General features: G+C 62.9%; 2 protein-coding genes across 13 annotated transcripts; one reads left to right on the forward strand and one right to left on the reverse strand.

Moving 5' to 3' along the window:
- Positions 1-25742, forward strand: DFFB (DNA fragmentation factor subunit beta). Of its 12 annotated transcripts, none has more exons than XM_082688282.1 (9): positions 27-315; positions 1196-1322; positions 5006-5194; positions 5964-6043; positions 6319-6489; positions 8178-8278; positions 9044-9211; positions 10471-10633; positions 11319-11802. In XM_082688282.1, exons 1-8 carry the CDS (start codon positions 193-195, stop codon positions 10607-10609), a joined length of 1098 nt encoding a protein of 365 aa, XP_082544408.1. In that variant the 5' UTR covers positions 27-192; the 3' UTR covers positions 10610-10633; positions 11319-11802. The 12 variants fall into 12 exon arrangements, 8 of the variants coding, with proteins under 8 accessions (XP_082544411.1, XP_082544408.1, XP_082544413.1 ...); XR_014299938.1 differs by having other exon boundaries at positions 31-315; positions 10541-10633; XM_082688287.1 differs by having other exon boundaries at positions 31-315; positions 10541-11786.
- Positions 15200-23051, reverse strand: LOC309843088 (UPF0688 protein C1orf174 homolog). The gene is made up of 4 exons (XM_082688290.1): positions 22908-23051; positions 17483-17593; positions 16154-16630; positions 15200-15775 (listed from the first exon to the last, which is right to left on the reverse strand). Exons 1-4 carry the CDS (start codon positions 22920-22922, stop codon positions 15668-15670), a joined length of 711 nt encoding a protein of 236 aa, XP_082544416.1. The 5' UTR covers positions 22923-23051; the 3' UTR covers positions 15200-15667.
- Positions 25743-27071: the final 1329 nt, after the last annotated feature.

The raw sequence follows: 27071 nt of genomic DNA on the forward strand, positions 1-27071 counted from the left end.
TAGGGGACAGCGCCTGCGCACAAGGCGAGGCCGCGCCTCCGCGCTCCCTGGCCTTCTGGGTAATGGAGTTTCCGGGGCACTCCGCGCGCCCTCGGTCCCGGCAGCAGAGGCCCCAGGTCGCGGGACCCCCGCCGCTCGGCTGATCTCTGCGGCGTGCGCGCGGACCCGCCGGCGGGGTCGGAGGCCCCGAGGATGTCTGCGGCGTCCCGGAAGCCCAAGACGTTCAAGCTGCGGGCCCTGCACGGCCCCCAGAAGGTCGGGGTGGCGGGGAGCAGCTGCCAGGACGTGCTGCGGAAGGGCTGCCTCCTCCTGCAGGTGCCCGCGCGGGGGGACGCGGGGGGACGCGGGGTCGGGGGCCGCCCCGTGCCGGGGCCCGTGGCCTGGGGGCGCGTCCCCGCCCCTGAGCCCGCTGCGCGGCGGCGCGTGGGGGCTCCCGGGGCCGCGCCTCCCGCTGCGGGCCGCGACGACGTGGGGGACGGCGGCGGCTCTGCCCGAGGGTCTCGGCGCGCTCCCCGCGCGCGCCTGCTCGTTCGCCGCGTGCGCCTGCGCGGGCCTCAGTTTCCCCCTCCGCAGCAGGCGGGGCGGAGCTGCGGGCCCCCGAGAGGCCTCCCGGCGCCCCGGTCCCCGCGGGTTCGCCCGTCGCTCTGCCGGCCCCGACCGCCGCGGTTCTCCCGGCCGGCCCCGGACCGCCGCGGCGCGCGGGTGGGTGTGCGCGGCGCTGCCGGCCTGGAGCCGACCGCTTGCCCGTGTCCGCCCGCGGCCCCGAGTCCCTTCCCGGAGTAGCCGACCCGCGCCGTGGCCGCCGAGGAAGCGGGGTGCGCCGAGCGCGTGTGGCCGACGCCCGGGGGTGCGTCCTGCTGACGGGGTGCGCGCGGGCCGAGAGGGGGCCTCGGGCCTTGTTCTCGGAAACAGCCTGGGGTTCGGGCCTCGGGCGCTCCTGTCCAGAGGGCGAGCGTGGCGAGTCCCGCACGGCGCCCCCGCCGTGATCCACGGCCCGGGGCTTGTGCGTTGGAGCGACCCGCACGCAGGGTGTCTTTTTCCGCACGCGGCCACTCGGGACCGCGCTCCGCCGGGTCTCCGCCTGCCGGTGGCATGTGCACGGCGTCCCGGCGGTCCTTCGGGGCCTGGGGGAGCGCGGCGGACGGAACGGCCCCCGGGACCCGCCATCGAAGCCTCCCGCCCTGCCTCCCCGCAGCTCCCTGTCGCCGGCTCCCGCCTGTGCCTGTACGAAGACGGCACGGAGCTGACCGCTGATGACTTCTGGAGCGTCCCCGACGGCTCGGAGCTGGTGCTTCTCAGCGCGGGCCAGACCTGGCAAGGCTGTAAGTGGTGCGGATGCGGGAGCGTGGCAGGGATGCCGGACTGGCCTTGCAGGTGCTGGGGGGCGGGGGGCCCGGACACCGACCTGCGGGGGTCTTCCCGCACAGAACTCGGAAGGGGGAGCCCCCAGCATCAGGGAGAGCTGCCGCTCCTCTTGTCCACGAGCCCCGTTGTCCAGTTGGGTGTTTCAGGTGACCTTTCTTCTTTTGACATTATTTAAATTTTATGTTCATTTGACTGTCCTAGTAACTCCCAAGGGCAGAAGGGAGGGACTGGCGGGTTGGGGCTTGCGCTGCTTTGCCAGTGAGGCCCACCCGAGAGAGGGGCCGTATTCCCCGCAGACTGGCCAGCCGTTCAGTTCCTAGGGAAGGGGTGGTCGCTGGGGCTGTGCCCGGTGTCTGTGTTTGCCAGTGTGCCCCCCTGCCAGCAAAGTTCTCCCGCTCGTTGCCCCTTTGTAACCATGCCTGCCCCTCCCAGCCCTGCTGTCCCTCCTCTTGGCAAGCACTGACGTGTTCTTGTCTCTGTAACATTGTCATTTCGAGAACATGAAGGAAATGGAATCACACGGTGTGTGATCATTTGAGATGGGCTTTTCTCACTCTGCAGTAAGCCCCTGAGAGCGAGCATCCACGTGCCGTGAGTTCCGGTGGACAGTTGCGTGGTGCTCCGTGTCGCGGCTGGGCCTGTTTGTTTACCCGTTTGCCAGCTGAGAGACGTTTTGCTTTCCAGTTTGGGGCTATTACGTATGAAGCCTGTGTGGCCAGTCACGTACAGGTTTTTGTGTGGACACCCGTTTGCATTCCTTCGGAATACAAGTCAGGAGTACAGGGGCTGGGTCATGGCGTAAGTGTGTGTTTAATTTTTCAAGACGACGGTGTCCGCTCTCATCACTTCTCTGTAACATCGCACTGGAGGTTTTATACACCCAAAACCCAACTTGGAACGAGTGCCCTAAACATGAAATTAAGGGAACAATTATATCCACAATAGTATCAAAAAGAGTAAAATATTTAGGAATAAATGTAACAAAAGAAGTGCAACACTTCTGTTCTGAAGCGTATAAAACATTGTTGCAAGAAAAGGATTTAAATTCATGGGAAAATACAGTGTGTTTATGGGTCAGAAAGTTTGACCCCATTAAGACCGTCAGCACTCCCCAGACTGGTCTGCAAGTCGTCCTGGCCCCTCGAGGAACTCCGGCTCGTTCCTTTGCAGAAATCAACAAGCTGATTCTAATCCATGATTCATATGTAATTTCAAGGGACTCAGAATAGCCAGAACACTCTTGAGAAAGAACACAGGAGGAGCCTCACACTTCCTAATTTAAAAACGTACTACAAAGCAGCGGTAGTTGAGACACGGGATTGAAAGATGGTCCGGAAATGAACTGATGTGTCTGTGATCAGCTGAAGGTGCCAGGGGTGCCAAGACCGTCCGCTGCGACAAGCATCCCCCCTTTACCAGATGTCGCCGGGACTGTGGGACACTCGCATGCCGAAGAGTGGGCCTGACCCTCGCCTGGCACCATACACAAAAATCAACTCAAGATAGGTGAGTGACCTCAGTGCAAGAACTAGAAATCTAAAACCCTCAGAAGAAAACAGGGCAGTCACTGTTCATGACCTTGAACTTGACTAAGGGTTCTTACACGTGACACGAGACACGTGAACACCTAGAGGAAAAAAGTAGATACATTTGACTTCAGAATGCAAGACTTTTGGGACGCCATCAAGGCGGTGAAAAGATCACCTGCAGGATGGGAGAAATGAGCAAATCGCGGATCTGGTAACGGGCTTGTACCAGAGTAAATGAAGTCCTCCAGCCCATCGGCCAAGGGAAACCCAGTTTAAAATCGGGCAGAGGTTGTGAGTAGACATTTCTCCAAGGAAGATACTCCAATGGCAAACAAGCACATAGCAAGATGCTCCACAGTGTTCGCCCCCGGGAAACGCAGACTGCACCGAGGGGGGCACCCCACACCCCACGGGGCTGGGCAGTGTTCGCCCCCGGGAAACGCAGACTGCACCGAGGGGGGCACCCCACACCCCACGGGGCTGGGCACGGGCTGCTGAGCACCTGGAGGGACTGGGATGCTTGCCCGTTGCTGGAGGGCGTGAGGTGGTGCCGCCGCCCTGGGGGATGGCTGGTGGTCCCCCGATGATCCAGCAGAGTCAGCTGTGACCCCGCGGCCCCACTTCTAGTGTGCACCCCAGAGGACCGAAAGCACAAGTCCACGGGAAAACTGGTGCACGGTTGTTATTAGATGCTCTACTCATCGTGGCCAAAAGGTGTAGCCCCAGATAGCGCCCCCGAGAGACAGTTAGGGAGAGTGTGGTGTGTTCCCACGGTGGAGTATGTAACCTTTGCCTGTTTTTCGAGGACTAGGAGACACGGGGTTGTGCCTCTCACGTGGTGGATTGTGAGGGGCGGGGACCCGTCTCAATGAAGTGGTTTTGTTCAAACAGAGGAACGGACTGTTGCAGAGCGGCGGCCCCTGTCCCGTGTCCCGCTTCGGGCGGTGTGGCTGTCTCCCGTGCAGCCGCCCCGATGGGTGTGCAGAGCTGTCTCCGCGCGAGCGACTTTGCGCTCCTGTGGAGCGTGCGGTTGGCTCCTTCCCTGAGCTAGTCGGCCGTCTGGCTGTCCTCTCTGGGGAAGTGTCTCTGTGCATTTGTCTTTGGTCCGTCTTCTCACTGGAGTTTGCAGCTATTGTGTTTTGGTCTTTTCCCACCGTGTGTTCTGGATGCGTGGTGGGAGGCGTGTGGCTCGTGGGCGTTTCCCGCTGCGCTGTCGCGGGTCTTTGCAGCCCCGAGCAGGCTCCTTCACGGAGCGCAGGTTTTCCGTTTTGACGAAGCCCACGTTCTCTGTGCTTTCCTCTTGTGCTCATGCTCTCCGTGAAGTCCAGAGACTTCTCTCCAAGCCTTCATGCTGGGAGCGTTTCTCTGCAGTCTTTCTGCAGCAGCGGCTGTGGTCCGGGATTTTTTTTTCTTTAGCCCATCAAGGGTGGGTGATACCGGTTGATTGTCCGTGCACCGAACAGCCTCTGGTTCCCGGCGCGACGCTGCTGGGCGGGCTGCGTCTTAGTTCCCTGTGCTGCCGTCTCTGCCGGCCGAGGCGTCTCCGAGGCTCTCGGTAGACTTGGGTGCCCCACGCGCTCAGTGCTTGCTCCGCAGAGAGCAGGGGTGTGAGCAGGGGTGTGAGCAGGGGTGAGAGCAGGGGTGTGAGCAGGGGTGAGAGCAGGGGTGTGAGGAGGGGTGAGAGCAGGGGTGTGAGCAGGGGTGTGAGCAGGGGTGAGAGCAGGGGTGAGAGCAGGGGTGTGAGCAGGGGTGTGAGCAGGGGTGTGAGCAGGGGTGTGTGGGAGGCCCCCCGGGCAGCGCCGTGGCGGGGAGACCCAGGGGGAGGTCTAGAAGGAAGCCCAAGGACGTGGGAGGTTTTGTGTAGGGAGACAAGGGCAGCCACTCGCTTGGCATGGCTCCCGCCAGATCTGACCTCGCACCACCTGCAGGGCGGCTGCACAGGCCCAGGCGTGGGCAGCGGCTCGCCGGTGTCTGGGCAAGGACTGGGACCCAGGACATCTCTGAGGCTGGGCAGTCCCAGCAGCGAGGCGGGGCTGGACGGCCGGCAGCTCCGTGTCTCCCCAACAGTGTGCTCGAGGGCTGCGGGCTTTTCTGTCGTCTTCTGCCTGCAGACGTGAGTGACCTCCGTCGCCTCCTCAGCGCCTTCCACAAGCCGCATGAGGGGCTGATCCAGGCCGCACGGCAGCTGCTGTCGGACGAGCAGGCCCCGCTGCGGCAGAAGCTGCTGGCCGACCTCCTGCACACCGTCAGCGAGAACATCGCGGCCGAGACCAGGGCCGAGGACCCGCCGTGGTTCGAAGGTAGCTGGGGGTTGGGGGTCGGGGGGTGGGTGGGCTCAGAGCCCCGCACAGGGGGGACTGGATTCCCACTGCAGCTCCCGGGCCGGGGCCTTGCTGGGCTCCCCTGCTCTCACAGCCCTGGGGCTGGCCTTTCTATTTCGGAACTCTGGGGACGTGTGCGCAACAGGAAGTTTTCCGTGTTAACCCGTGTGAGTGTGTAGTTTCTGGGGGTTGGGTACGTTCACCTTGGCGAGCAGCCGTCATCTCCGTCTGTCTCCAGAACTTTCTCAGGTTCCTCCACTGTAGACACTGTCCCCCACGTCTGCCCCGGTGCCCGCGCTTGCCCGCTTTGTCTCTGATCTGATCCTCCTTGGGCCTCACGCGCGGTCACACAGCGCGTGTCCTCGGCCTGGCTGGTCTCACTCTGCACCGGCCCTCAAGGCCACGTGTGCTGTCCCCATGTGTCCCAGGCTCGCGCCTTCAGGCTGGCTCACATTCCGCTGCGTGCCTGGACCCCATTTGCTGTTCTGTCACTGGCCTGTGGGCGGGTTGGAGCAGCCCCAGGAGTCTGCAGCCCTGTGCATGAGGGGGCTGTGGGGCAGGAGCAGCAGGCCCTCGGTGGCGTCCAGATGCCCACGCGGGGGTCTGGGGATCCCCTCCCCAGGCAAAGAGAACCGGAGCCTGCGAGCAGGACACGTTTCTCAGACGAGGCCAGCGGTGCGCACAGGCCGCCGCCGGGAGGGCAGGGCCGTGGATCCTGGAGCGGCCGGGTCTCCTCTCGATCCTGCAGGTTTGGAGTCTCGGTTCAGGACTAAGTCTGGGTACCTGAGGTACAGCTGTGAGAGCCGGATCCGGAGCTACCTGAGAGAGGTGGGGTGCGGGGGGAGTGGGGCGTGCAGGGGTGCGGGCATGTGGGGCACAGGGGGTGGGGGGTGCGGAGTGCATGGGGCACAGGGTACGGGCTGCGAGGGGTGCAGGGGGCACAGGGTGTGCAGGTGTGGGCATGTGGGGCGTGGGGTGAGGGTGCTGGGGCACGGGGTATGCAGGTGGACAGGGGACACGGGGTGGGGGCGGTGAAGCCCCCCCAACTGTGGGCTTTGGGGTGTCGTGTGTCAGCATCCAGCAGGGTCCCCGGTTTCTTCCAGGTGAGCTCTTACGCCTCTGTGGTCAGCGCGGAGGCCCAGGAGGAGTACTCCCGCATCGTGGCCGTCATGGGCCGGGAGCTCAGGGCGGCACAGTACCACGGCTCCTACTTCGACAGAGGCGCCAAGGCCGGCCACCGGCTCTGCACGCCAGAGGGCTGGTTCTGCTGCCAGGTGCGCCCAGGGTCCCGGGGCTGCCCAGGCGGCAGCTGCACCCGCCCCCCCTGGCTTCCCTCCGGGCATCTCAGCCACTGCTCTCCAACTTCAATGGCATCGGAACCCCTTTCCCTGCCTGACGGCTGTCGCACCACACCCCACTTCCCGGCCCTGCTGCTGGTCCAGCAGCCCTTCCGACAGCCTCCCCGGCCCTGCCGCTGCTCTGGGCCCTCCTTTGAGAACCACTGATGGGGCTGGGAGTGCACGGCTGCTTCCCGAGTGGAGGCCTCTCCTTGGCTCCCGTTGGGAGAAGGGGATGGGTGCATAAAGACAGTTCCCAGCTTCTGAAACCACTTTCTAGGTGGCAGCTCAGATTTTAGGATTTGCGGCCAGACATGACCTGGGCTGGGGGGGGGCGTGTCACAGCAGCCAGAAGCAGCATCTGAACCTCTTCCCGGAGACCCGGAGAAATTGCAGAGGCACCACTTTCCAGTAGGGGCTACTGAGCAGGGTCACGAGTCTGGGGCTTTGAGCTGGGGGCCTCTGCAAGGACGGGCAGGGGACTCCTGGCCTCTGGGGCTCCGGCGAGTACCTGGGCCCCTTTGCATTTCCAGCACAATCTCTTCCCCCTGCTGGTGGCTGGAGGGTACACAGCCGGCCCTGGAGGCAGGCGTGGCCTCCCGGCCTCCCTCCCACAGACCGGCTCCCCGTGCTTCTGCCTAGGCAGTTGCTTGTGCAGGTGATGGGCCCTGACTAGCAGAACACTGCTGCTTCCAGCCAGCTGTGTGTGGGGCTCCGAATGACCTCAGGTCCTCTCTGGGGGCCTCACCTGAGCTCAGGTGCTCCACGGGGGAGGAGCAGAGACGAAAGGCCTGAGGCCCAAGGTCTGTATGTGAGCGAGGACAGTGGGTTTGGAGCTGGGAGCTGTGCAGGCTTTTGGGGGACAGGCCAGCCCTGGGTGGGGCAAGCTGGGGGCTTCAGGGAGGAGGTGATGCTTTAAAGCCGGGTTAAACGAGACAGTAGGAGAGGACAAGTGACCCTGTGAGGCAACAGGGGTGGGGGAGTGGGGGCCGTGGGCTCTGTTGGGAGCCGCAAGCCGTGGGGTGACGATCCTAGGATGGTGGGGGGCGCGGGTGCCATGGCCTCTGGCGTGTGCTCAGCCGACATCTGTGAAGGAGTGACTGAAGATGGGGCATGGCCAGGAGCGCCGACAGACTGCCACAGGCACACCGACGCCGGGCAGTCGAGACTATTTGACGTCTGACGTTCCTCACAATGGCAGGAGCTTGACAATATGACAATACCTTGTCCCTTGGCCAACGCGGAGTGTCATACTAAGGGTCACGAGGGAAAAGGGACCTTTCCAAAGACGGTGCTTTTTAAATTTATTTGTTTAGCTAGTTGACAGACAAGGAAAGAGAGCGCACAAGCAGGGGGAGCAGCAGAGGGGGGGGGGGAAGCAGGCTCCCCGCTGAGCAGGGAGCCTGATGCGGGGCTTGATCCCAGGACCCTGGGATCACGATCTGAGCCGAAGGCAGACGATTAACGACCAAGCCCCCCAGGTGCCCCTAAAGGCACCCCCAGGCAGCAGCCGCCTACTAAGACTGAATCCTCCTGGGTGGGCCTTTTCAGCCCCTCCAGCTTGACGTGAGACCAGAGGGTGATTGCTGAGCTCACTCTGTCGACCGTGTTCTCTTGTGACCTAGGGCCCTTTCGACGTGGACGCCTGTGCATCCAAACACTCCATCAATCCCTATGGTAACAGGGAGAGCCGTGTCCTCTTCAGCACGTGGAACCTGGACCACATGTGAGTACGGCTTTCGGAGGGGTCAGGACTGTTGTTGAGAACTGCGTTCGCGGACCCCAAGAGCACCTGCTGGGGCTTGTCCCTGCCATGGTGTCCGTGGCTGGCCGGCTGCCTCGTGTTTGCTGTGCTCAGCTCCTGGGTTACGGGCCCTGCCGTGTCCTGGGTGTGCGGGGTGAGCGGGGTGCCAGCTGTGCGCTCCTGACCTGCGAGGATCGGTGTCCTTTCCCGTGAGGGGCTCTGACGGGCTGGCCCAGACCCCCGTCCACGCCGTGGGACCTGGCACATGTCCCCTGTGTCTCGTGCAGCTCCCATCTGTGGGGCCCAGAAGGCGCTGTCCTGCATTGCACTCGGTGGCTGTGGGAGGGGGTCTCTCCACCTCCATCAGGACGAGCCCAGAGCGGGGGCTCCGATGCAGCGGGGGCTCCGATGCAGCGGGGGCTCCGATGCAGCGTGCAGGGCGTCCCTGCTTCCACCTGGAGAGCGAAGGCCGCAGATTGTTCTGTGTGTATGAGCTCATTCTAAGAAAAGGGCAGAAATAAAATTGTGTTCTCTTAGGGGAGACACTTTCCTGGAATATAGTGACGGCCTTGTCTCTCCTTGTTGAAGACCGGGGTCTTCCCGTGCCCTTCAAGGAGACGGCTCCCCTTCACCGAGTGCACAGGGGACGTTGGGGGCACAGTGGAGGCCGCCTTCCTGCCCTTGGGGATCCACCCGTTCCGCCCCCAGGAATTGCTCCTCTGACCTTTGTCCGTGCCCTTCTGACAGCTGTTGCTGCGGCGGGTCCCTGGGGTCTGAGTTGGAGAAGGGACAAGCGCGGTCCCTCGTGGGGACACCACGCCACGCCTCCGCAGCCTCCCGGACCCTCACAGGATGCGCCTGTAGCTCGGGGGCGTGTGTCTTCCGGTGCAGAGCGGTGCTTGCATTCCCGGGCCGGTGGGCGTGTGTGGTCTGAGTTTCCACGTTACAACGCAGCCCGGGGCGAGCCTGGCGCGGGACAGGCCTGCGTGGTCTCCCGTTCCAGGCCGTGGCGGGGCGGGCCATGGGCAGGCGGCACAAGCCGCTCTGGGGACTGGTCAGGAAGCTGATTCTCGGGTCCCGCCTGCAATTCCCCGGGCTCCGGGGACGGGGGGTGCACATCGGGGGGAGAAGGGCCGTCCTGGTGCCTGGGCCACGGGGTGAGCGCCCCTCTAGGGAGGGTGCAGGGTCTCACCCCTTCTGAGGGCACCGAGCGCCTAAAGATGACGTGTGCCTCTCCAGCTCATCGGCTGCCCCTTTCTGTGACTCGCTGCGGTGTGCGGACATGGGTGGTGGGCTCGGTCCCGGGTTTAAGGGGTGGGACCAGCCAGCCTGGAGCAGAGGGCAGGCCAGGCGGCAGAGGCGGGAGCACTGTCCCCCAGCACCGTGGCTTCGAGCATGTTTTCTCAGTAAATACGGCTCGTAGGCCTTCCAGCAGGCCGGCGGCTTCCCTGCGCGTCTGACCTCCGGGCTCCTTTCCGATTTCCGACGCCCGGTGTCCGTGCGGGTCCGTGGGCGGTCCGCGCTCTCCCGCCTGGGAAGACGGCCCTGTAGCCTGGACTGTCGCCTGCTTCTCTGGGGCATCAGGGGTCCCCCTTCAGGCGTGGAAGGCGGGACGGCACAGTCTCCGGGCGTCAGCTGCTCTCTGCCTCTTCGGTCGCCGTGGTCCAGCACCTTTGTCCTTGACCGCAGAGCGTGTGCGGGCGCAGGCCTTTCCCTCTGTTCTGACTGGGACTCGCCTTCTTTGTTCTGACATCCCCCAAAGGGGGTCTGTGCCCTCTGTGGGGAGGGAGTGGCGGGAACTCTGCACCCGGGGCTTTCCTGGACTCTACCCTGTGGGCGCCTGTCCTTGGCTGATTTTCACTTGCGTCCTCGTGACCGTAAACCTCGGCTGGGAGGCGGAGCCTGTCGCGCACTCTCAATCCTGTGGGTGGTCTCGGGAGCCCTGGGCCTTAGAGTTGGCGTCGGCAGAGAGGGTGGTCTCGGGAGCCCTGGGCCTTAGAGTTGGCGTCGGCAGAGAGGGTGGTCTCGGGAGCCCTCCCGAGTTGTCAGTTGTCTGTTTTAGAGGCGGCTGTGGCCGGGTCTTTCTCGGGGGTCCTTGCCCACTGCCGTGCTCTCCTCGTGATGTCCGTGTGTCTGGGTTCCGAGTTTCCTGTCAGCGGGATTGTTTTTTGTAGATGTTCTGTGTGCGCTGGCGTGTCCTGTCCCCACAGAGTGGTTTTGCCTTTGTTTCTGCCGCATACCCAGAGCTTTCAGTGGCTCCGAAACCACGGAGTATTGACTTCCTGCTTGGCTCCCACACGAGCGGCGGCGTGAGGTCGGACTGTGTGTGAGCCGAGGGTCCTGGCTTTCTGGGTGACTGGAAATGCTCGTGGTGTTGGTGCTCCCGCATCCTGTCCCCCGCTGCCTGCCCCTTGGGAACCCCCCACCCCACGTAGGTCAGGCTCAGCTGTGTGGCTCCAGCAGATGCCTGACATGCCCCTGGTCACCGAGGCCTGTTCCCTGGGGAGGAAGCCCGGCCCCCAGGCCGCCCTCCAGCCAGCACAGCCACAGGAGTTTCAGGATCAGCGGGAACCTGGCCACACCCACCCCCACAAGCCCCGGTGGTGGGGCTGGGGATGCCACAGTAGGTGGCCCATGGGGTGGCTTTTTCTCCCTCCCCAGAGCCCGGGGCTCCCCGCCACTCCCCTTCCCGCACTCACGGCTGCAGTGGGGTCTCAGTCCCACCTCCCGGCTCTCCCCTTGGGCCCCATTTTGGACCGTGGCCCTGGTGCACTGCAGGGTGGTGGCTTACTCTGCGGGTCAGGTGTGGACGTCTCTGTTTCTGGCAGTGGGGCCCCCTCTTTCTTGTGATCTCGAGTATCCACTTCTTCCCTTGTGTTTGGCGTTTCTCTGTGCTGCGGGTCACGGGTCTGTGCAGGTGGTCCGCCGGCGTCCCTCCTCATCAGCCCACAGGCTTCCGTCCTTGCTAGTGCGCGGGCCTTGAATGGCTGGTTTGTAAGTGAAACAGTTTTGCGCCAAGCAGCATGGACACACACAGCATGAGGTTGGAGCTGGACAGACATTCGGCCCTTCTCCCAACGCTCTCCAGGGAGGACGAGGGGAAGCTTTACTGCTGGGGTTCAGGCAGGCAGGCGCTCGCTCCGGCAGCACCGTGAGGACGGGCATTGGTGGGGACCGAGGCCACCGGGATCTACCCCTTCCCCTCCTTCCCGGGACTTAAAGAGGTCGTGGTCCCAGCCGTCCTGCGGGAGACAAGCCAGGCTGCCGCTTCTAGGCCGGGCCAGCGTGCGTGGCTGTGTGCGGTGGTGCCCCAGTGGACCGTCCCCCCGTTCTCCTGCTGACGGCGAGATGAGGTGTCCCTGCCACGCTGCTCCTCCGGGGTGTTTCCAAGTGTGGCTCCTTGTGAATTCTGAACCGTCGCACTTGTGTCTTTCCCGTGAGCCCCCACGCTGGTTGCTGGCTCGGCCGCGGTCGCTGGCTCGGCCGCGGTCGCTGGCTCGGCCGCGGTCGCTGGCTCGGCCGCGGTGGCCGTGAGAAGCCAGGTGAACCCGCTCTGCACTGCTGTGACGGATGTCCTGGCCGGGGCCGCGGAGGGCGCTGGCGCCCGTGACCGGCTCTCCCTCACTATGCAGAATCGAGAAGAAGCGCACGGTCGTCCCCACGCTGGCGGAAGCCGTGACAGCGCGAGACGGCAGGGAAGTGGCCTGGGAGTACTTTTACGACCTCCTCTTCACCTCGGAGAACCTGAAGCTGGTGCACATCGCCTGCCATAGGAAGACCACCCACAAGCTGAGCTGCGACCCGCGCAGGCTCTACAGGCCGCGGGCGAAGCCGAGGCGGCGGCGGCCGGCCCGCAGGGGCCAGTGACAGGCGTGATGGGTGGCCGTGCCTCCTCCCGGGTGCGATGCCCGTTGTTTGTGTTCTTGTCACCGCGTGGCTCCTGGAGACTTCAGAGGTCCCTGCTACGTCTCTGAAGCGGGTTTTGCACCGCTGAGCTCCAGCGCCAGAGGACCTGTTGCTGCACAGCCAGGACACGTGTGGGTGGGCAGGAACGAGGCATCATCCTCAGCGCGAGCCCTGCCCGCCCCAATGGCCCCACTGCCGTGCACACACACAGTGGCCTCCCCACTGGCCCGGAGTCAGGCCAGACGTGGCCGCGCTGGCCTGAGGGACAAGTGGTCTGTGTCCGCGCTCGGCAGGGTCGGCGCTCCCGCGACACATGCAGAGCTCTGCCCTCTCGGCTTTTCTGATTGCTCCCAAGGGTTGCAGCCCATTTGGGGTAAAACGTTTGAATTCGGTAAAGCACATGCAAGGACTGTCATTTCTGGTGGCAGAGAGTGGGAGACCCTCCAGCATGTCTTCGTAGGGGAAGGACTCACTGTGGTCTGGTGCCGGAGCACAGGACATTGCTGTTCTTGTCAGTCAGAAATGGTCAGGCGTCTTCCCCGTCGACACGCTGGTGTGTTACTGTGCGGAAACAGGGGGCTGCGTGGCAGGGCTCAAGGCGCTCAGTGGCTTCCCCACGTGGACCGTGACCTGATCTTATAACCGCCTTTGTGTGTGTCACACGTGCGTGTTTCTGCACACGGGAGTCTGTGAGGAAACGTGCCTTCTGGACAGTAACCCTGGAGATGTGGTGGGGGTGCTCTGGATTAGAAAGGGCTAATTTTCTAAATCTTGTGTTTTGTAAAACCTGAAGTTTTTGAAATAAGCATTTATTTCATAATTTTTAAAAATTGACTTCTTAAAGTCCTGCAGATTGTAATACCTGAATTTTTACTTTTGTATAATCGTAAAAACCAACAAAGATTTTTCAGAAGTGACCCATCGAAAGTTGGCACTCTCTGGGAATGATAATATAAGGATGAAAATAAAGGGTCAGTGATTTTGAAAAAACGACACACGTCATTGCATTTTCTTTACTGAAACAGGTGTCGGGACGAGCCAGCCCCGCGCGGGCACCGAGCACGTGCTGTTCAGCCGGCCGCTCGGGGAAGCGCACAGGCGGGGGTGCCGGAAAGTCCGCCCGGCCCTTGTCTGCCTGTTGAGCTGTCCTGTGGCCCCTCCTTCCCCAGCCCAGTGCGAGGGCCTCCTGCCGGGCTAGGATCTGAGATCTGATATGCTGGGACTTCTGCTGCCACCCGCACGGCCCTCTGTGAGCTCCTGCTCACCCTCTTGATGGGCACTTACGTCCCCTCGGGAGGCAGGACTCGGAAATCCAGTCTTCGGCTTGGAGCAGCAGCTGCAGGGCTGCCGCAGTTGCCGTGTGGTTGAGTTTGCTTGTGTTGGGGCCTGCAGCCTGGGTGCCGGGTTCAGATGGGAGGCAGGGGGGTCATCACCTGGTGGTTAGGGGACCCTGAGGCTCCCAGGTGAGTCGGTGGCACAACCTCTTTGCAAAATAGGGGTTCATTGTTTTCAACGAAAGAAGGGAGGGAAAACTCTCGGAGCTGGGAGTGTAGGGTCCCTGCTGTGGGTGTGTGACTGCAGTGACATCGGGGCGCCGGGTCCCTGGTGCTGGCAGGGCCTCCACTCGCCGCGGGCTCTTGGGCCAGGCTGCCGAGGGAGGAGCTCCAGGCCGCGGTCCTGCAGGCGCCTCTGTGGCAGCCGGGATGGGCAGCGGCCGTGCAGAGTCCAGGGTCAGGGCTGAAGGAGCCCCGTGAGGGGTGCGAGCAAGGCAGGGGCTGAGGAGGTGAGACCGGGGACAGCGGGGGGCGTTTCAGTCCCAGGCGGGCACTCCAAGCCTGTGTGACTGAGCCCAGTAGGGCCCGGGTGAGCCTCCCGGGCGGCTGGAGGATGAAGCCTGCGTCCGTGCTGCCCCGAGAACCACCGTAGGAGGCTGTTCCTCTGGCATTTTCCCTGCGGGCGGCTTCCCTGTGATAAACGGGACTGTGAGCATCGTGGCTTCTCTCCTGAGTCCTAGGGGAGTGGGTCTGAGGGTCCCCTGCACAACGGGCGCTGGGGACAGCGTGGCAGGACGGCTCTCCTAGTTCCGACACTGCTCCCCGAGCCACGGGCATGTCATCGTGTGAAGACCTACGTTCGAGTGTTTCTAGAAATTCATAGGGTTAAATTGAGCTGCTGTTATTACTAAGTTAGAAATGCGTTACTGGCGGGGGGTCCCTTCCAAGACCCCCAGTGGCTGCCTGTGCGGCTGGTCCCGAGCCCTTCACTGCCAGCCCCGTCCTGTACACACCCCTGAGGTCACCTGGAACCGGGACCGAGGCACAGGAGGGAACGAGCAGTCACAGTGAGGCGCGGCCGTGAGGTTAGGTCCGCGGCCTCGAGCTCTCCCGGGCCTGCGCTCGCCCTTCTCCCGGGACAGGGACGGGAGGATGCGCACGTGACGGCCCTGAGCGGCGTGGGCAGGCGACAATGTCGGGCTGCTTCGGATCTTCTGACGAAGCGTCCCAGGAGGACCCTGGCTTCCGCCCGGCGGTGGAGCATGGGTAACTAGAACCACGGGCGAGGGACCAGGGTGCGGGCGCAGCTCCAGAGGAGACGTTGCGCGTTGCACGGTTCGGTCCCCGTCCTCCTGAGCTGGAGGCAGCTTTTCTCCTTGCGTTGGTCACGGGGGACCCAGGCTCCCTGCTGTGTTCTCTCCCCAGCGCTCTGTAATCTCTGTAACTGGTTACACCACGGAGGGGGGGCACAGCCCTTGGGGACATCGGGCCTCGTCACCACACGGGGCGAGGACTGCGTGGCCCACTGTGGCGGTCTCGGGAACCCCTCGATCCACACGGGGGTGCGCGCGCTGTCCCTTCTAGCCCGCGGCCTCAGCTCTCCCCTCGCTGGTGTCACCTCCCCGCAGTGAGCGGGCACAGAGGCCAACCCGGCCCGACACCCGGAAGACAGGATTCGTGTCCTCCAAATCTTTGGTTTTAGAAACAAAGATTTCTTTACAAGTATTTTCAAAATATATTTTATTTCTCTATTATATGTACTTTGCAAGTTTCCGAGGTAAACCGCAGCTCCGTGTACAGGGTAAAGGAGGCTCCTTCAAGAGCTGGCACTGACTCAATCACAAGAGTGACCCGCTTCTGATAATGGAAAATAAACTCACGCCTTAGCCAAGCCAGAGAGCCGAGGGAGGCGTGTTCTTGGGAAGGGTCTCTCCCACGGACCCCGGGCGGCGCGGCCGCAGACTCCAGAAAAGGCGTGGAGCCGCGGAGGCCAGTCTGAGAGATGGCTCCGGGTCACGAGTGTCGACGCTCCAGGCACCCGTTGTCCTGCCCGAGGGCCTTCATGGGTCCGTTTCAGCATCTGGCTAAGAACACATTTTCTTGGGAGACAATGGATATAAATCTCGTCACTTGCTAAACTGTCAAAACTACTAAGGGCGTTAAATGCGCGAGGAACCGCCGTGCAGCTTCTCTACATCTCGGCTCCGTCGTCGTCGTCGTCATCTTTGGCTCTGAAGTGCATTTTCCGGAGCTCCCGTCTGCTCATCGAAGGACAGGACGAAGACACTGGAGGAAGGTCCTGGAGGGAGAAGTCACCTCAGCCACCGCTGGCCCGTCGCACTGGTGAGCACCCCAGGGGAGGGCTCGCCCCTGCCCCCAGCTGATCCGAGGGAAGAGGACAGCCAGCAAGTGTGGGGGGAGCTGCTCTCCTCCCATGACCGAGGGGGGAGGCCCAGAGTCCGCACCAGCCCCCACCCCGATGGCCGAGCAAGGGGGGAGAGGCCTCCCAGCAGAGGCTGCGCCCGGGCAAGGATCCCCTGCTCAGGACAGGGAGGGGCTGCTCCCGGGTGGCCGGTGTGTCCCCTCCTCACCAGGAATGGGGCCTGTCCTGAGGCAGTGCCACACGCAGGCCGTGAGCTGACCCAGTGTGCAGCCCGTGCGGGGGCGCCCATCTTACCTGCATGAGCTCCACGTTTCCGAAGAACCGGCCCACGGGCATGGGCTGGTTGCTGTCCTCGTCCAGAAAGACGCTGTCGTCTGTCTGTAGCAGGGGCCTCGGCGCCTGCTCCGCCGACCCGCCCCGTGTGGCGTGGCTGCCGTGAGGCTCCTCCCCTGGAAGGACCCCGGGTGTGGGCAGGCACAGGCCATCCTCAGTCTCTGCGGGGTTGGCGTCGCCCACGGCTGTGCGGGCCCCGAGGGGGGGCCCTGTGGCCTCCGGCTGGGCAGGAGCCCCAACTCCCTTTCCTGGAGGTAGCCCCTGGTCTTCAGCGAACCCCAGAGACTCATTGTTACAAGGGCTCCTGGGGGGGATCTTGGGCAGCCCAAGGCTTTCACCCTTCGGGACAAGTTTCTGTAATTCTGATTTCACAAGATGGCCTCTGTCATACTTGAACTTCTTGGAAATTCGCCTGTCGGCAGCTTTGCGTGACGAGGCCTGTCAAGAGAAAAGTGTAAGAGGAAACCAGACACACCTAGGATTACGGGGCAGGGAGAGAATCCAGAACATCTGGGTCCCAGAGGCTAGCGTTCCTGAACAATCCAGATGCTGCTGCCACACCCTGGAGGACAGGGTTAGGTCACGGCCTCCAAAGGCACAGAATTTAAGCCGGTGGCTGGGAAACTGTAGACACACCGGCCTCGGCTCCCATCCGTGCCGGCTCACCCGCGGGCCCGGGGAGTGCCCGAGGGAACCTCCGAAGCAGGTAAGGATGGAGGATAAAATGCCAACAGACATCCAGTTCCCAGGCAGGCCTGCTAGAACGTAAGCCGCATGAAGGCGTTCTGGGCAGAGCAGGGGCTCGCAAACACCACTAAAGGGACGTCACGGTCTTTAGAGCAGCACACGACGCGGAACCGTGTGAGCTGCGGGAGTCAGACCGAGTCGAGCCAGACCCCTGAGCAGGATGTGGGGGAGGTCGGCCTTCCAGTGACTCTGGGCACCAGGGCTGCAGGGCAAAGCTCGCTCCCCAAGACTGCAGAGGGGACGGGGCGTGGCTCTGTGCCAGCTGACCTCAGGCGGAAGGCTATAGGGCTAAGTTCCCAGAGTGACTGGAAGAGGGGCGTGTGGGGACAGAGCGTGAGCCCCGTGTGTCCCCTGCCGGGGGAGCGCTCCAAGGACACGGCCCCAGCCCACAGAGCGCAGCTTTCTCAGACCCCGTGATCACAGCGCTCGAAGTCCCTCTGCGGGGTCAGCAACCCTGCTCTTGCCCACACACCTCAGGACCAATGTTTTGTACAGGAACGGACCCCAGTCAAGTCCCGGTGTCTCTGTGCTGGTGAGGCTCACCTGGCATAGCGTCCCGGCAGACGAGGCGGGGCCGGCTTCCCGGGCAGAGGCCAACCTGGCTGAGCAGCGGCGGGCTCGGAGGCGCGCTGAGGACCGCACGGCACCTGCGAGCTAGAGCAGGTCCCACAGCGTCAGTCAGTGCTCTTCGGGGACGTGAGCGTGGGCACGGGGCATCCCCACCCGAAGAAACCTCTGCGGGGTCCCTCCCGCCCCATCTCCTCCTCCTCCTGGATAAACACCTGGGGCCGTGTGCAAAAGACAGAACTGCTTCGGGTTTAAGATGCACATCTGTTCTGCGGCGCCTGGGTGGCTCAGTGGGTTAAGCATCTGCCTTAAGCTCAGGTCATGATCTCAGGGTTCTGGGATCAAGCCCCACGTCGGGCTCTCTGCTCAGCGGGGAGCCTGCTTCTCCCCACCCCCACCCACCCCCCTGCCTCTCTGCCTACTTGTGCTATCTCTCTCTGTCAAAGAAAAAAATCTCTAAAAAAAAAAGAAAGAAAAAAAAAAGACAACGCACATATGTTCTTCGCTAACGTCTTGGAAGCTCGGGGCAGTGTGTCCCCTTCACGGCACACATTTGGAGGAACCTCCACTTGGGAGTTCGTCGGCATTAAGTCAGCTTCAGATGTGTTCAGAAGGCACACATCCCCTTTCTCAGAAGGTTCTCCAACTTTTATACGGTGTACAAGTTCTCCGTAAAAGGGGACAGGAAAAACAAAGCCCCCCGCCGCCCCGTAGAGGTGGAAACAGCCCGACTCTGCTGGTTTAAAGCAGTTAAGTTGTGGCTAATGTGACCAACTTAGCAGTCTGTGTCTGGTTTACTCTGAATGCAACACCGTCTCCTAACGACAAGGAAGGAATGACCCCAAACACTAAAAACTGAGAACCCACGTGCCTCTGGCCAAACCAGGTCGCCTTGGTGCAGCCCTCCCTGCTCCTTAAAGCACACACCTGCCTTGAGTTTCCCCAGTTTTCCACTCATTCCTTTTTCCGTTCTGGAACGGATACCAAATGCACCGAGAGGACGAACCGTTTGAAGCTCAGCCTGAAGCCTGACAATAAAGGTCTGTCGCGCAGCAGTGGGCGAGGACCCGTGGGCATGCGGGTGGGGGGCCTGCGGGCTCGCATCCCAGCAGGCCCCAGATGTGCGGGCCCCGGGGCCGGGCCAAGGGTGGCGGGTTCCACAGCGGAGACGCATCAAAGGCCGGCGGAGAGCCTCACCGCGCTGTCCCACAGCGGAGACGCATCAAAGGCCGGCGGAGAGCCTCACCGCGCTGTCCCGCCGCCCCACCCCCACCCCAGCCGTGGCTTTCCAGAGGCCCTGGGAGGTGGCGGCTCACCCAGGCTGAGACAGCGGGAGTGGTCCCGGAGGGCCTTCAAATGCAAGGAAAAGGAGAGGCAGCGGCCCGCGGAAGGACAGGTACCCTCCCAGCTGTGCGCACAGCAGGGGCAAAGAGCTCGGGACCAGGTAGGGGGCCTGGCGCGTGGGAGCACCGGGCCTGGGCCCGCGCCGTGTCAAGAGCGTGTTTGCTGACACCCGGCAGCTGTGGAGGCGCAGCCACGTGTGGGGAGCGGAGCCTGCAGAGGCTCTGGAACCCCCCTCCCCCGCCCTGTACCAGCACACGGCCCGGAGCTTTCTCCCCGGGAGGGAAGGGCCACGTCCGTCCCAGGCCACCAACCGTCTTCTCTTCTGTTAAAAGTCCTCCTAACACTTTCCCACGCGACTGTGCTTGGCTGGGCGCAGTGGGGGACGGAAGGACGGACGAATGGCCCTGAGGACAGCTGCTGCTGTCACCGAGTGTCACCGAGTGCTGACGGGGCAGGCGCTGTGCCTGCCGCTTCAACAGCTTTCAAGGAGCAGCTTTAAGACGAGGATGGCTCCGCGGAGGAGCCTGTGTGAGGTCAGCCGAGTGCTGTGTGGCCTAAAGTCCTCCTTGCCCTGTGTCATCGCGCACAGCGCTCATGTGAGCTCCAAGAGCTGCCGCGTGAAGCTGCTCGGCAGCTCCGCGGGGGCTGAGCAGGGGTGGGCGGCGTCCTGGCTCTTCTCCGACGCCGTGCGCTTCCAGAGGCTTTCTGTCTTCATCTCCGACGCAGGGACTGTCTGTCATCGTAGGAGGCACCAGGCTCCCTGGGTGGGCATGTTCATCTTCAACTTTCCAGGCCCCTGAAGACACACCCTGGTGGGTCCAGGCCAACGCTCTGGAGCTGTGGTGGTTCTGGTCCCGCCCGTCATCCACCCGAGAGCTGCAGCCAAACCGGACGCGCGATGGTTTGGTTCAGTCTCGGGCGGAACCCCCAAGGAGCCCGCTCCCACTCCTCAAGCATCTAGCAGCTTCTTCTGCTTCGGAGAGCCGGCGGCGGCCACGTAATCCCCAAAGGAAGAACTTCCGCTGCTGAGGTCATCCGCCTTCCAGGCAGACTGGTTAAAAACGGACGTCAAAGGCAAAAATGTGGTTTCCCAAAAGGGCAAGACAGCATGAGGAATCCCGCTGACCCCTATAAAACTGGCAGAAAGTATGAAAAACCATTTAAGCCTTTTGGAAATGGGCAAAGCACAAGCGAAGGACCACTCACTCAGGACCACCGGCAGAACTCAGCGGTGTGTGAACTCTAGACCCCACGGCCGAGGAACGGGGCACCCACACGCTCCCGGACAGAGGTTTCCTCCCACCTGGAGCGGGATGTCAGCCTTTCTGACTCTGTCCTCGTCCCACTGTTCCCACGCTAAGTCCCGGGTGTGTGTGTGTGGGGGGGGGGGGGCTGAGAAGAGGGGGCTTCCTTCTGCCCAGACCACAGCCGTGGGACAGCCTGGGCAGAGCACCAAGAAGACTGGGGCCCCTCACCCTTGCCCTGCTTGTGGAGGTGGTTCCAGGCCTGGAGAAGCAGGCCCAGGGGGGCTCGGGCTGCTGCACCGTCGCTTCTCCGAGAGTGCTCTGGGTGTGACACAGGTGTCTTGCAGTGAAGCCTGTCACGGTCCCTCGACGGAGCATTTGACTCTGAGACTTTGCCCGCAGGGGAGGCAGGCGTTACAACAGAGGACTCTTGTCTCTCCCCTCAGAACTGACCTCCTCTGCAGGAGTACGGAGAAGGTCTGGCCTTAGGAGGTCTCAGGAACCGCAGAGGATGTGGAAAAAAGGCAGCTACGACAGAACCAAGATAAACTTCAGGCCAGACAGTCTGCAGGAGAGACGCGGGGAATCCCGCAGCCGGAGGAGCCCTCCTGGCGTTGGAGCAAGCACCAAACATGACTCGGAAGCCAGGCCTCAGCCTTCAAAGCCGCCACCCAGTGACGGATTAGTTTGCAGAGCAAGTTAGGCCCCAGGCGACTCTGGCAAACCCAGCAATCCATGGGATTTTAAGCGCCAGGTGTGGTCTGTGAGCAGCAGGAGAGCGTCCCCCAGGGTGAAGGTGCTGCCCAGGCAGTGGACTGACCGTCACCTGGGGAGAGAGGAATAAAGCGTCCAACAGAAGCATCAGCCCAGTCACTGACACAAAACACCTACCAACAGCCACAAGCCGTGGGGAACCCAGAATTGCTAAGTTCTCTGAAAAGCCCAGATGTGACAAAAAGTTGTGGAGCATGCAAGGAAACAGAAGAGCAGACCTGTACCCTGGAATACAGCCAGCGATAGAGGAGCCTGCGAGAGTGGCTGGGTTTGTTTGACTTTATCCAAAAAAGACTTAAAAGTGGCCATTTGGGGCCTGTTCAAGAGCGACGAGAAAGCACAAGTAAAGAACTGGACAGAGAGAAAAGAGAGTGAGAAAGGAAGTCTTCGAGAATACCCTGGACACACGTAAGGGCACCAACATACGTGTAAGGGGCGTACCAGGATGGAAAGGAACAGAAAAGACAAAGAAATAACGGCTGAAGCTCCCCAAATTTATTGAAAAATAGTGACCAACACAACAGGAATCTAAGGACTCCGTTCCCAACAGGAGAAATGCAACGAGGTCCGCCAAGGCACACGGCGCTAAGTCCGGAAAGCCAGGGACCAAAGACACCTGGAAGACGGCCCCGGAGAACGACCCTCCCTTAGCCTGGAGCTCCAGAAACCGGTCACTAACTTGGCAGCATCAGTGGATGCAGTCACACAACTCCAGGATCTCTAAGAAACATCCGCAACCAGGAATCCCGCTCTGAGCAAAGCTGTCCTTCAAGAACGGCAGCGGGACAGGCACTGCCAGGTCAGCGGGGGGGACCTGCGGCCAGCGGCCCCGTCTTATGAGGAGTGCTAAAGGACAGTCCGTGATCCCTGGTGAGCGAGCACCGGGGAGGTCATACTGTCCTTGTAGAACCCCGTTTCCGCGCGAACGTCCTTCTCTCTTAACTGGCGTAGGAAGCAGCTGCAGATGCACGTAAAGGGATGTGCCCTGGCGGCACCCGCATGAAGGGCACGGCCGGGATCCGGCTGCGCTGGCTGAGGAGATGCGGGCAGGGGACAGAGAACCCGGCAGGACTGCGGCTTCCGACACTCAGAGGGAACAGGTGTGCGACCCCGAGACAGCGGGCCAAGGGATAAAGGCACAGGTACGTCGCAGTGGGGCCAGGCAGCCACAGACCTGCGCGGATTCCGGACTCCGTGTGGCAGAGCCCAGAGCAAGCGCTGGGAACAAAACGTTACACAGTAGCGAACGAGTCACTAAAGAGCCGCGTTACAGAATATCCACCGCGAGGTCTTTAAGCGAGAACAGAAGAAAGCGGACGAGCTTCAAGGCCACGGAAGCAGCACGGCCCGCGTGCGCCCCGGCCCGTCCGGAACCTGCGAACGGGCCCAGCAACTGCGCGCAGGAGGTCAAGTTGCTGAACCCCCCCCCCCGCACCCCAACACCCAGCGGCGGAGCCCCGCGGGGTCCCCAGTGCGGGCACCGGCGGCCGGGCCGGTGCCCTCCCACCCCACGCGGGCCCCGAGCTGCCGGCCGCCTAGACGGAAACCAAGGGCTGCGGTAGTGGCAGCGGTTCCCGGGGTCCAGACCGGCTCCGGACCCTTTCCTGGGATGAGACCTGGCGGCCCTCTGTCCGGGGCCGTGACCCAGGATGCCCGCTTCGCAGACCGGGATCTGGAAGCCCCTTACCCAGGGGTGGGGGGGCGTGACCCAGGGAGCTCCCCTCCCCCGCCCCCCCCGCCCCCGGCGTGGTCTGGGAGCTCCCTACACCGAGGGCGTGACCCGGGATGCCCCGCCCCCCGGGGGCGCGCTGGGAGCCCGACCCCGGACAGCGATCCGCTGCACCGTACCCGGCGGCGGCGTGACCAGGATACCCCCGCTCCCCCGGCGGCGTGGTCTGGAGGCCCTACCCCGAGGCGGCCGAGCGGGTGCCGCCCCTCGGCCCTGGGCGCACTGCGGTCATTCCTTGGCTCCCCAGACAATGGGTGGCCGGAGCCCCAGGCTCTTCGGCGCAGCCCCCCCGCCGGCCTCGGCCCCTCACCTTCCGGCTCCTCATGGGTGTGAGCGGCGCGCTGCCGCCCCCAGCACCGCCCCGAGTCCCCACGTCCCGGCCTAACGCTTCTCAAAGGAGCGGCGACCCCGCGGCCCGCGGCCCGCGGCCCGGCGTCCGACGCCACCCGAAGGTTGACCAATCACAGCCCGGCGTGCCCTGCACGTGACCCAACAAAGTCCGCGCCGTGCGCAGCGGGCGGGGCGGCGGCCATGTTTGTGAGGGGCATCGCCCGACGCGCCGGCCGCGTGTCCCGGGGAAGGCGGGAAGTGCTTGTTCCCCGGAGGCCCCGGCGGAGGTCGGTGTCCAGGCTCTGGGCCCCGCCGTGTGAGCGTCGCGACTTTGCCGCAGTGCGCTTGGCCTGGGGGCCGGCGAGCCCCGGCGCGGCCCGGCTCCGGCCCCGCCCGGCTTGTCCCCGGGCGGAGGTGGACCGCAGGCCGCCCTCGGACGGCCCTTCCCCCCCCGGGGCTCACCTTCCAGCACGCGGCGACGGTCCGGCGGCGCCCGCTCCCCTCTCCAGGGTCCCGGCTCCTGGCACCTCAGGGACCCTGCGGTAAGGCCAGTGGCCGCCGTTGAGAGTTTTAAAGACAGAAAAATCCAGCCTTGCCTTTAAGCACGGCAGGCGCCCAGCTCTGGGGTCTAGGACCCCTCCCCAGCCCCGCGCCTCCGACCGAAGGCCACCAGCCCTGTCCTCTCGCCCCTCAGTAACCCCCAACCAGGGCGGAGGGACACCAGCCCTGTCCTCTCGCCCCTCAGGCCCGAGGGACAGCAGCCGGACCCCGCGGCTCGCGCCGTGGCAGCCCCCAGCCACAGGAGGGCTTTGCAATCAGTGCGAACCGTGTTTACGACTGTTTTTACAGGTGAGAACGTCCAGGTCAGGCAGTTTTGCCGGATGCACTAGATTCTCCAGTTCAGCTGTGAAAGGCTGAAAAGTGACCCGTGTTGAGCTTCGGCCCCGTGGCCGATCTGAGGGTGCCCGTGCGCGGCGTTCCCCGGCAGACGGATCCCGCCGGCTCCTCCCTGCGGTGCTGACCAGCCCGAGCCCCTTCAGGGAGGCCGCTGGGCTCTGGTTCCGGCATGCACGGGGCTGGTGTGCACGCTCACGCGCGCCCGTCTGCCCGGCATGCATGGGGCTGGTGTGCACGCTCACGCGCGCCTCTCTGCCTGGCATGCACGGGGCTGGTGTGCACGCTCAGGCGCGCTCGTCTGCCCGGCATGCACGGGGCTGGTGTGCACGCTCACGCGCGCCCGGCTGCCTGGTGGCCTGCTGGATCCTTCTCCCTTCTCGGGGCTGCGTTGCCCGCGGCCTTATTTCCCACGGCCTGTGTGGAAGGGAGAAGACGAATGGGGCCTGGCAGGAAAGTCCGTTTGGAAAGGAAACTAATCTAATCACTGGCAGCCGCTGGAGGGAAACCCAAGGCCGAGCCCTGTTAAACACCTCACCTGTCCCACTTCTGCTGAGACTGGTTTCCTAATAAGCTGGGTTGCGTGCTTTTATTCCGGAGCCCTTCAGAACTCCACTTCTCGTAGGTTGGCACTTGACGACCACCGGCCGGTTTTTGGCTCTCCAGTTGCTCTGGCGTCAGCGGATGCCGGGCCCCCTGCTTGGGCACGCCTGACTCGGACAGGCTGGAGAACTGGGTGCCGCTGGAGTTCTGCCTCTCCAAGGGCTTCAACTCTGGTTGCAAAGGTTGTGTGAACGGTGTTTCTAGCCCCGCAGCTGCTCCAGCCTGACGCCTAGGGCCTCCCGGTCAGCTAACCCTCCTTCCTCGTCCGTCTCCAATCAATGACCATTCCTGGTAATTCTAGACCGTGCGGCGGGTCCCCCTTCTCCTCTTGCCCACAGTGCCCACAGCAACAGACTGGTTACTCACCAGTGGTGGCCTGACCCCCTCCTAAAGCTCCGGGGGCTGCCTCACTGCTTCTAGGATCAAGAACCAGACGTCACATGGCCTGGAAGGCCCAGCACACAGCAGGAGCTCCGGGAATGTTTGCTGAGTGAAGGTGGCGCAGGTGAGGTGCCCCCCACGGCCCTTCCTCCAGACCCGTCCAGCCCGGCTGCCCTCGCCTTCTGCTGCTCCCACTCTCCCCTCCTGGCTCCCAGAGTGCAGCGGGTCCCCTTCCCTACCTGGCGCTGCGCTGTGCCTTCTGCTCTCCCCAGCTCCCATCCATCTCCCTGGCTAACCCGCCCTGGAACCTCAGATCAGCCTAAACTGGGGGTCCTTGCGGGGAGGGGCATCAGCAGCCATCTCCCGCTGCCCACACGCTGCGTCTCCTCCCCACAGCTTTAGTTAGCCTTCTGCTTTGCCTGCAGCTCGCCTCTCTTCCCTCCTGCTTGCCCACGCCCTCAGTCGGTGTGTTTGCTGAGCTCCTGCGCACTCCCTCATTCAGTGTTTGCTGAGCTCCTGCTCTGTGCCTGGGACTGAGCTAGGCCGAGTTACAATGGTGGTGCACCTGCCTTTGTCATGTTTGTAGTCCAGCTGGGGGTGGGGGTGGAGGCGGGGGGGGGGATAGCGCACAGGGGTGCGGGGGTCCGATAAGGCTCATTGTAGGAAGTGACAGCGGGAATTATTCAGGGTCATTGCTTCCCTCCAGGATGAAGCCCCTTTCAGGTCCAGCGGGAGGAAGCCGGCAGGAGCCCCCGCCTGGGCCAAGGCCGTCCCTTCCTGCGAGGCGGGAAGCCCCGAGCTGCTGCAGGAAATGCTCTTGGGTTCTCGCCCTCCTCCCATGTGCTTCCTTTCCCTCTTCCAGACTAGCTGCGCCCCCGCCTTCCAGGTCCCGGAAGCCGAGGCCCGTGTTTAGCTCACAGCCGTGGCCCCAGAGCCCGGCTGAGTGCCCGGGACATGCTGCCAGGTGCTCAGCAAATATTTGTTGGAGGGATGGCTGGCGGGAAGAATGCATAGGAGGGGGTTGCGGATTGAAGATGGGGAGGAGACTCTGTGTTCTCACCCGTAACCCAAGCTCACCGCCCAACACTCCGCTATGTCCACAGCTCGGTGTTTGCCTTCCACAAACACTGCGGGGCTGGCGAGAAGGTTGGAGAGAATTTTCAGTTGTTTAAGTCGGTGGTTTCGTTAGCCGGGGTCCTTCTGGCCTGGAGCGTGTCTCCTTACCCACAGATGGTGGCCTGTGTGACGAAGGATCGTTTCTTACATGCTGACCCTTTATGGTTAAAAGACAGAATAGTTTTCCTAAAAAGTGAGGGAAAACCACAAGCGGAAAAGGTCACGGAAGAATGTGGAGCGGCAGGAACTCTCACTGCTGGTGGGATCCAACACGGCGTGGCCGCTTTGGAAGACAGGTCGGTGGTTTCTTACAGAACGGGGCACCTTCCTACGGTGGGGTCCGCAGTCACGCTCCCTCAGGTCCGTGCGAAAGCCTGCACCAGCACGTTGCTACCAGCCTTATTTGTAATTGCTAAAACTTGGAACCCATCAAGACGTCTTTTAGAAAAGGCGAGTGGATAAAGAAAATGGTCCATCCAGACAACGGAATATTATTCAGCGCTGAAAAGGCACGAGCCATCCAGCCGTGGAGAGACGGCAAGGAACCGCGAATGCGTCGCGCTAAGAGAAAGGAGCCCGTCAGAGGACTCCAGCCGGGGATGTTCTGGAAAAGGCAAACCTAGACAGGGCATCCGGGTCAGTGTTCCCCGGGGACAGGCGCGGCAGGCAGATGAGCTGAGGACATGGGACCTTCAGGGCAGTGAAGCGACTCTGGGTGAGCAATTTCTGTTTTTGTCCAAACCCATGGGATAGACGCCACCAAGAACGCACCGTGGCATGGACTGTGGACACTGGGGGATGACGTGTGAACGTAGGTTCATCGACCATCACATTCGTCCCGTGCTGGGCGGGTGTCGGTAGTGGGCGGACAGGGGACTTGGGGAGATCTGAGTATCTCTTTGGTTTTGCTGTGAGCCTACACCACTCTGGAAAACAGATCTGCTTATACAGGGACGCCGTACGTGGAAGCATTGATGAGAAAAATAAAGGGAAAGCTCGCGGCCTGGTTTTTCAGCGGCCGTGTCTGGACGAGCAAAGCGCTGCGGCCAGACAGCCGCAGTTGGTGAGATAGCTCCGCTCCTCGCGTGGCTGGTTCCACGCAGACTCGCCGGGACCCGGCTGGGGGTAAGGAGGGTGTGCGGCTCCAGGC

This window comes from Mustela nivalis (genome assembly GCF_964662115.1).
Source record: "Mustela nivalis genome assembly, chromosome: 10".
NCBI lineage: Eukaryota > Metazoa > Chordata > Mammalia > Carnivora > Mustelidae > Mustela > Mustela nivalis.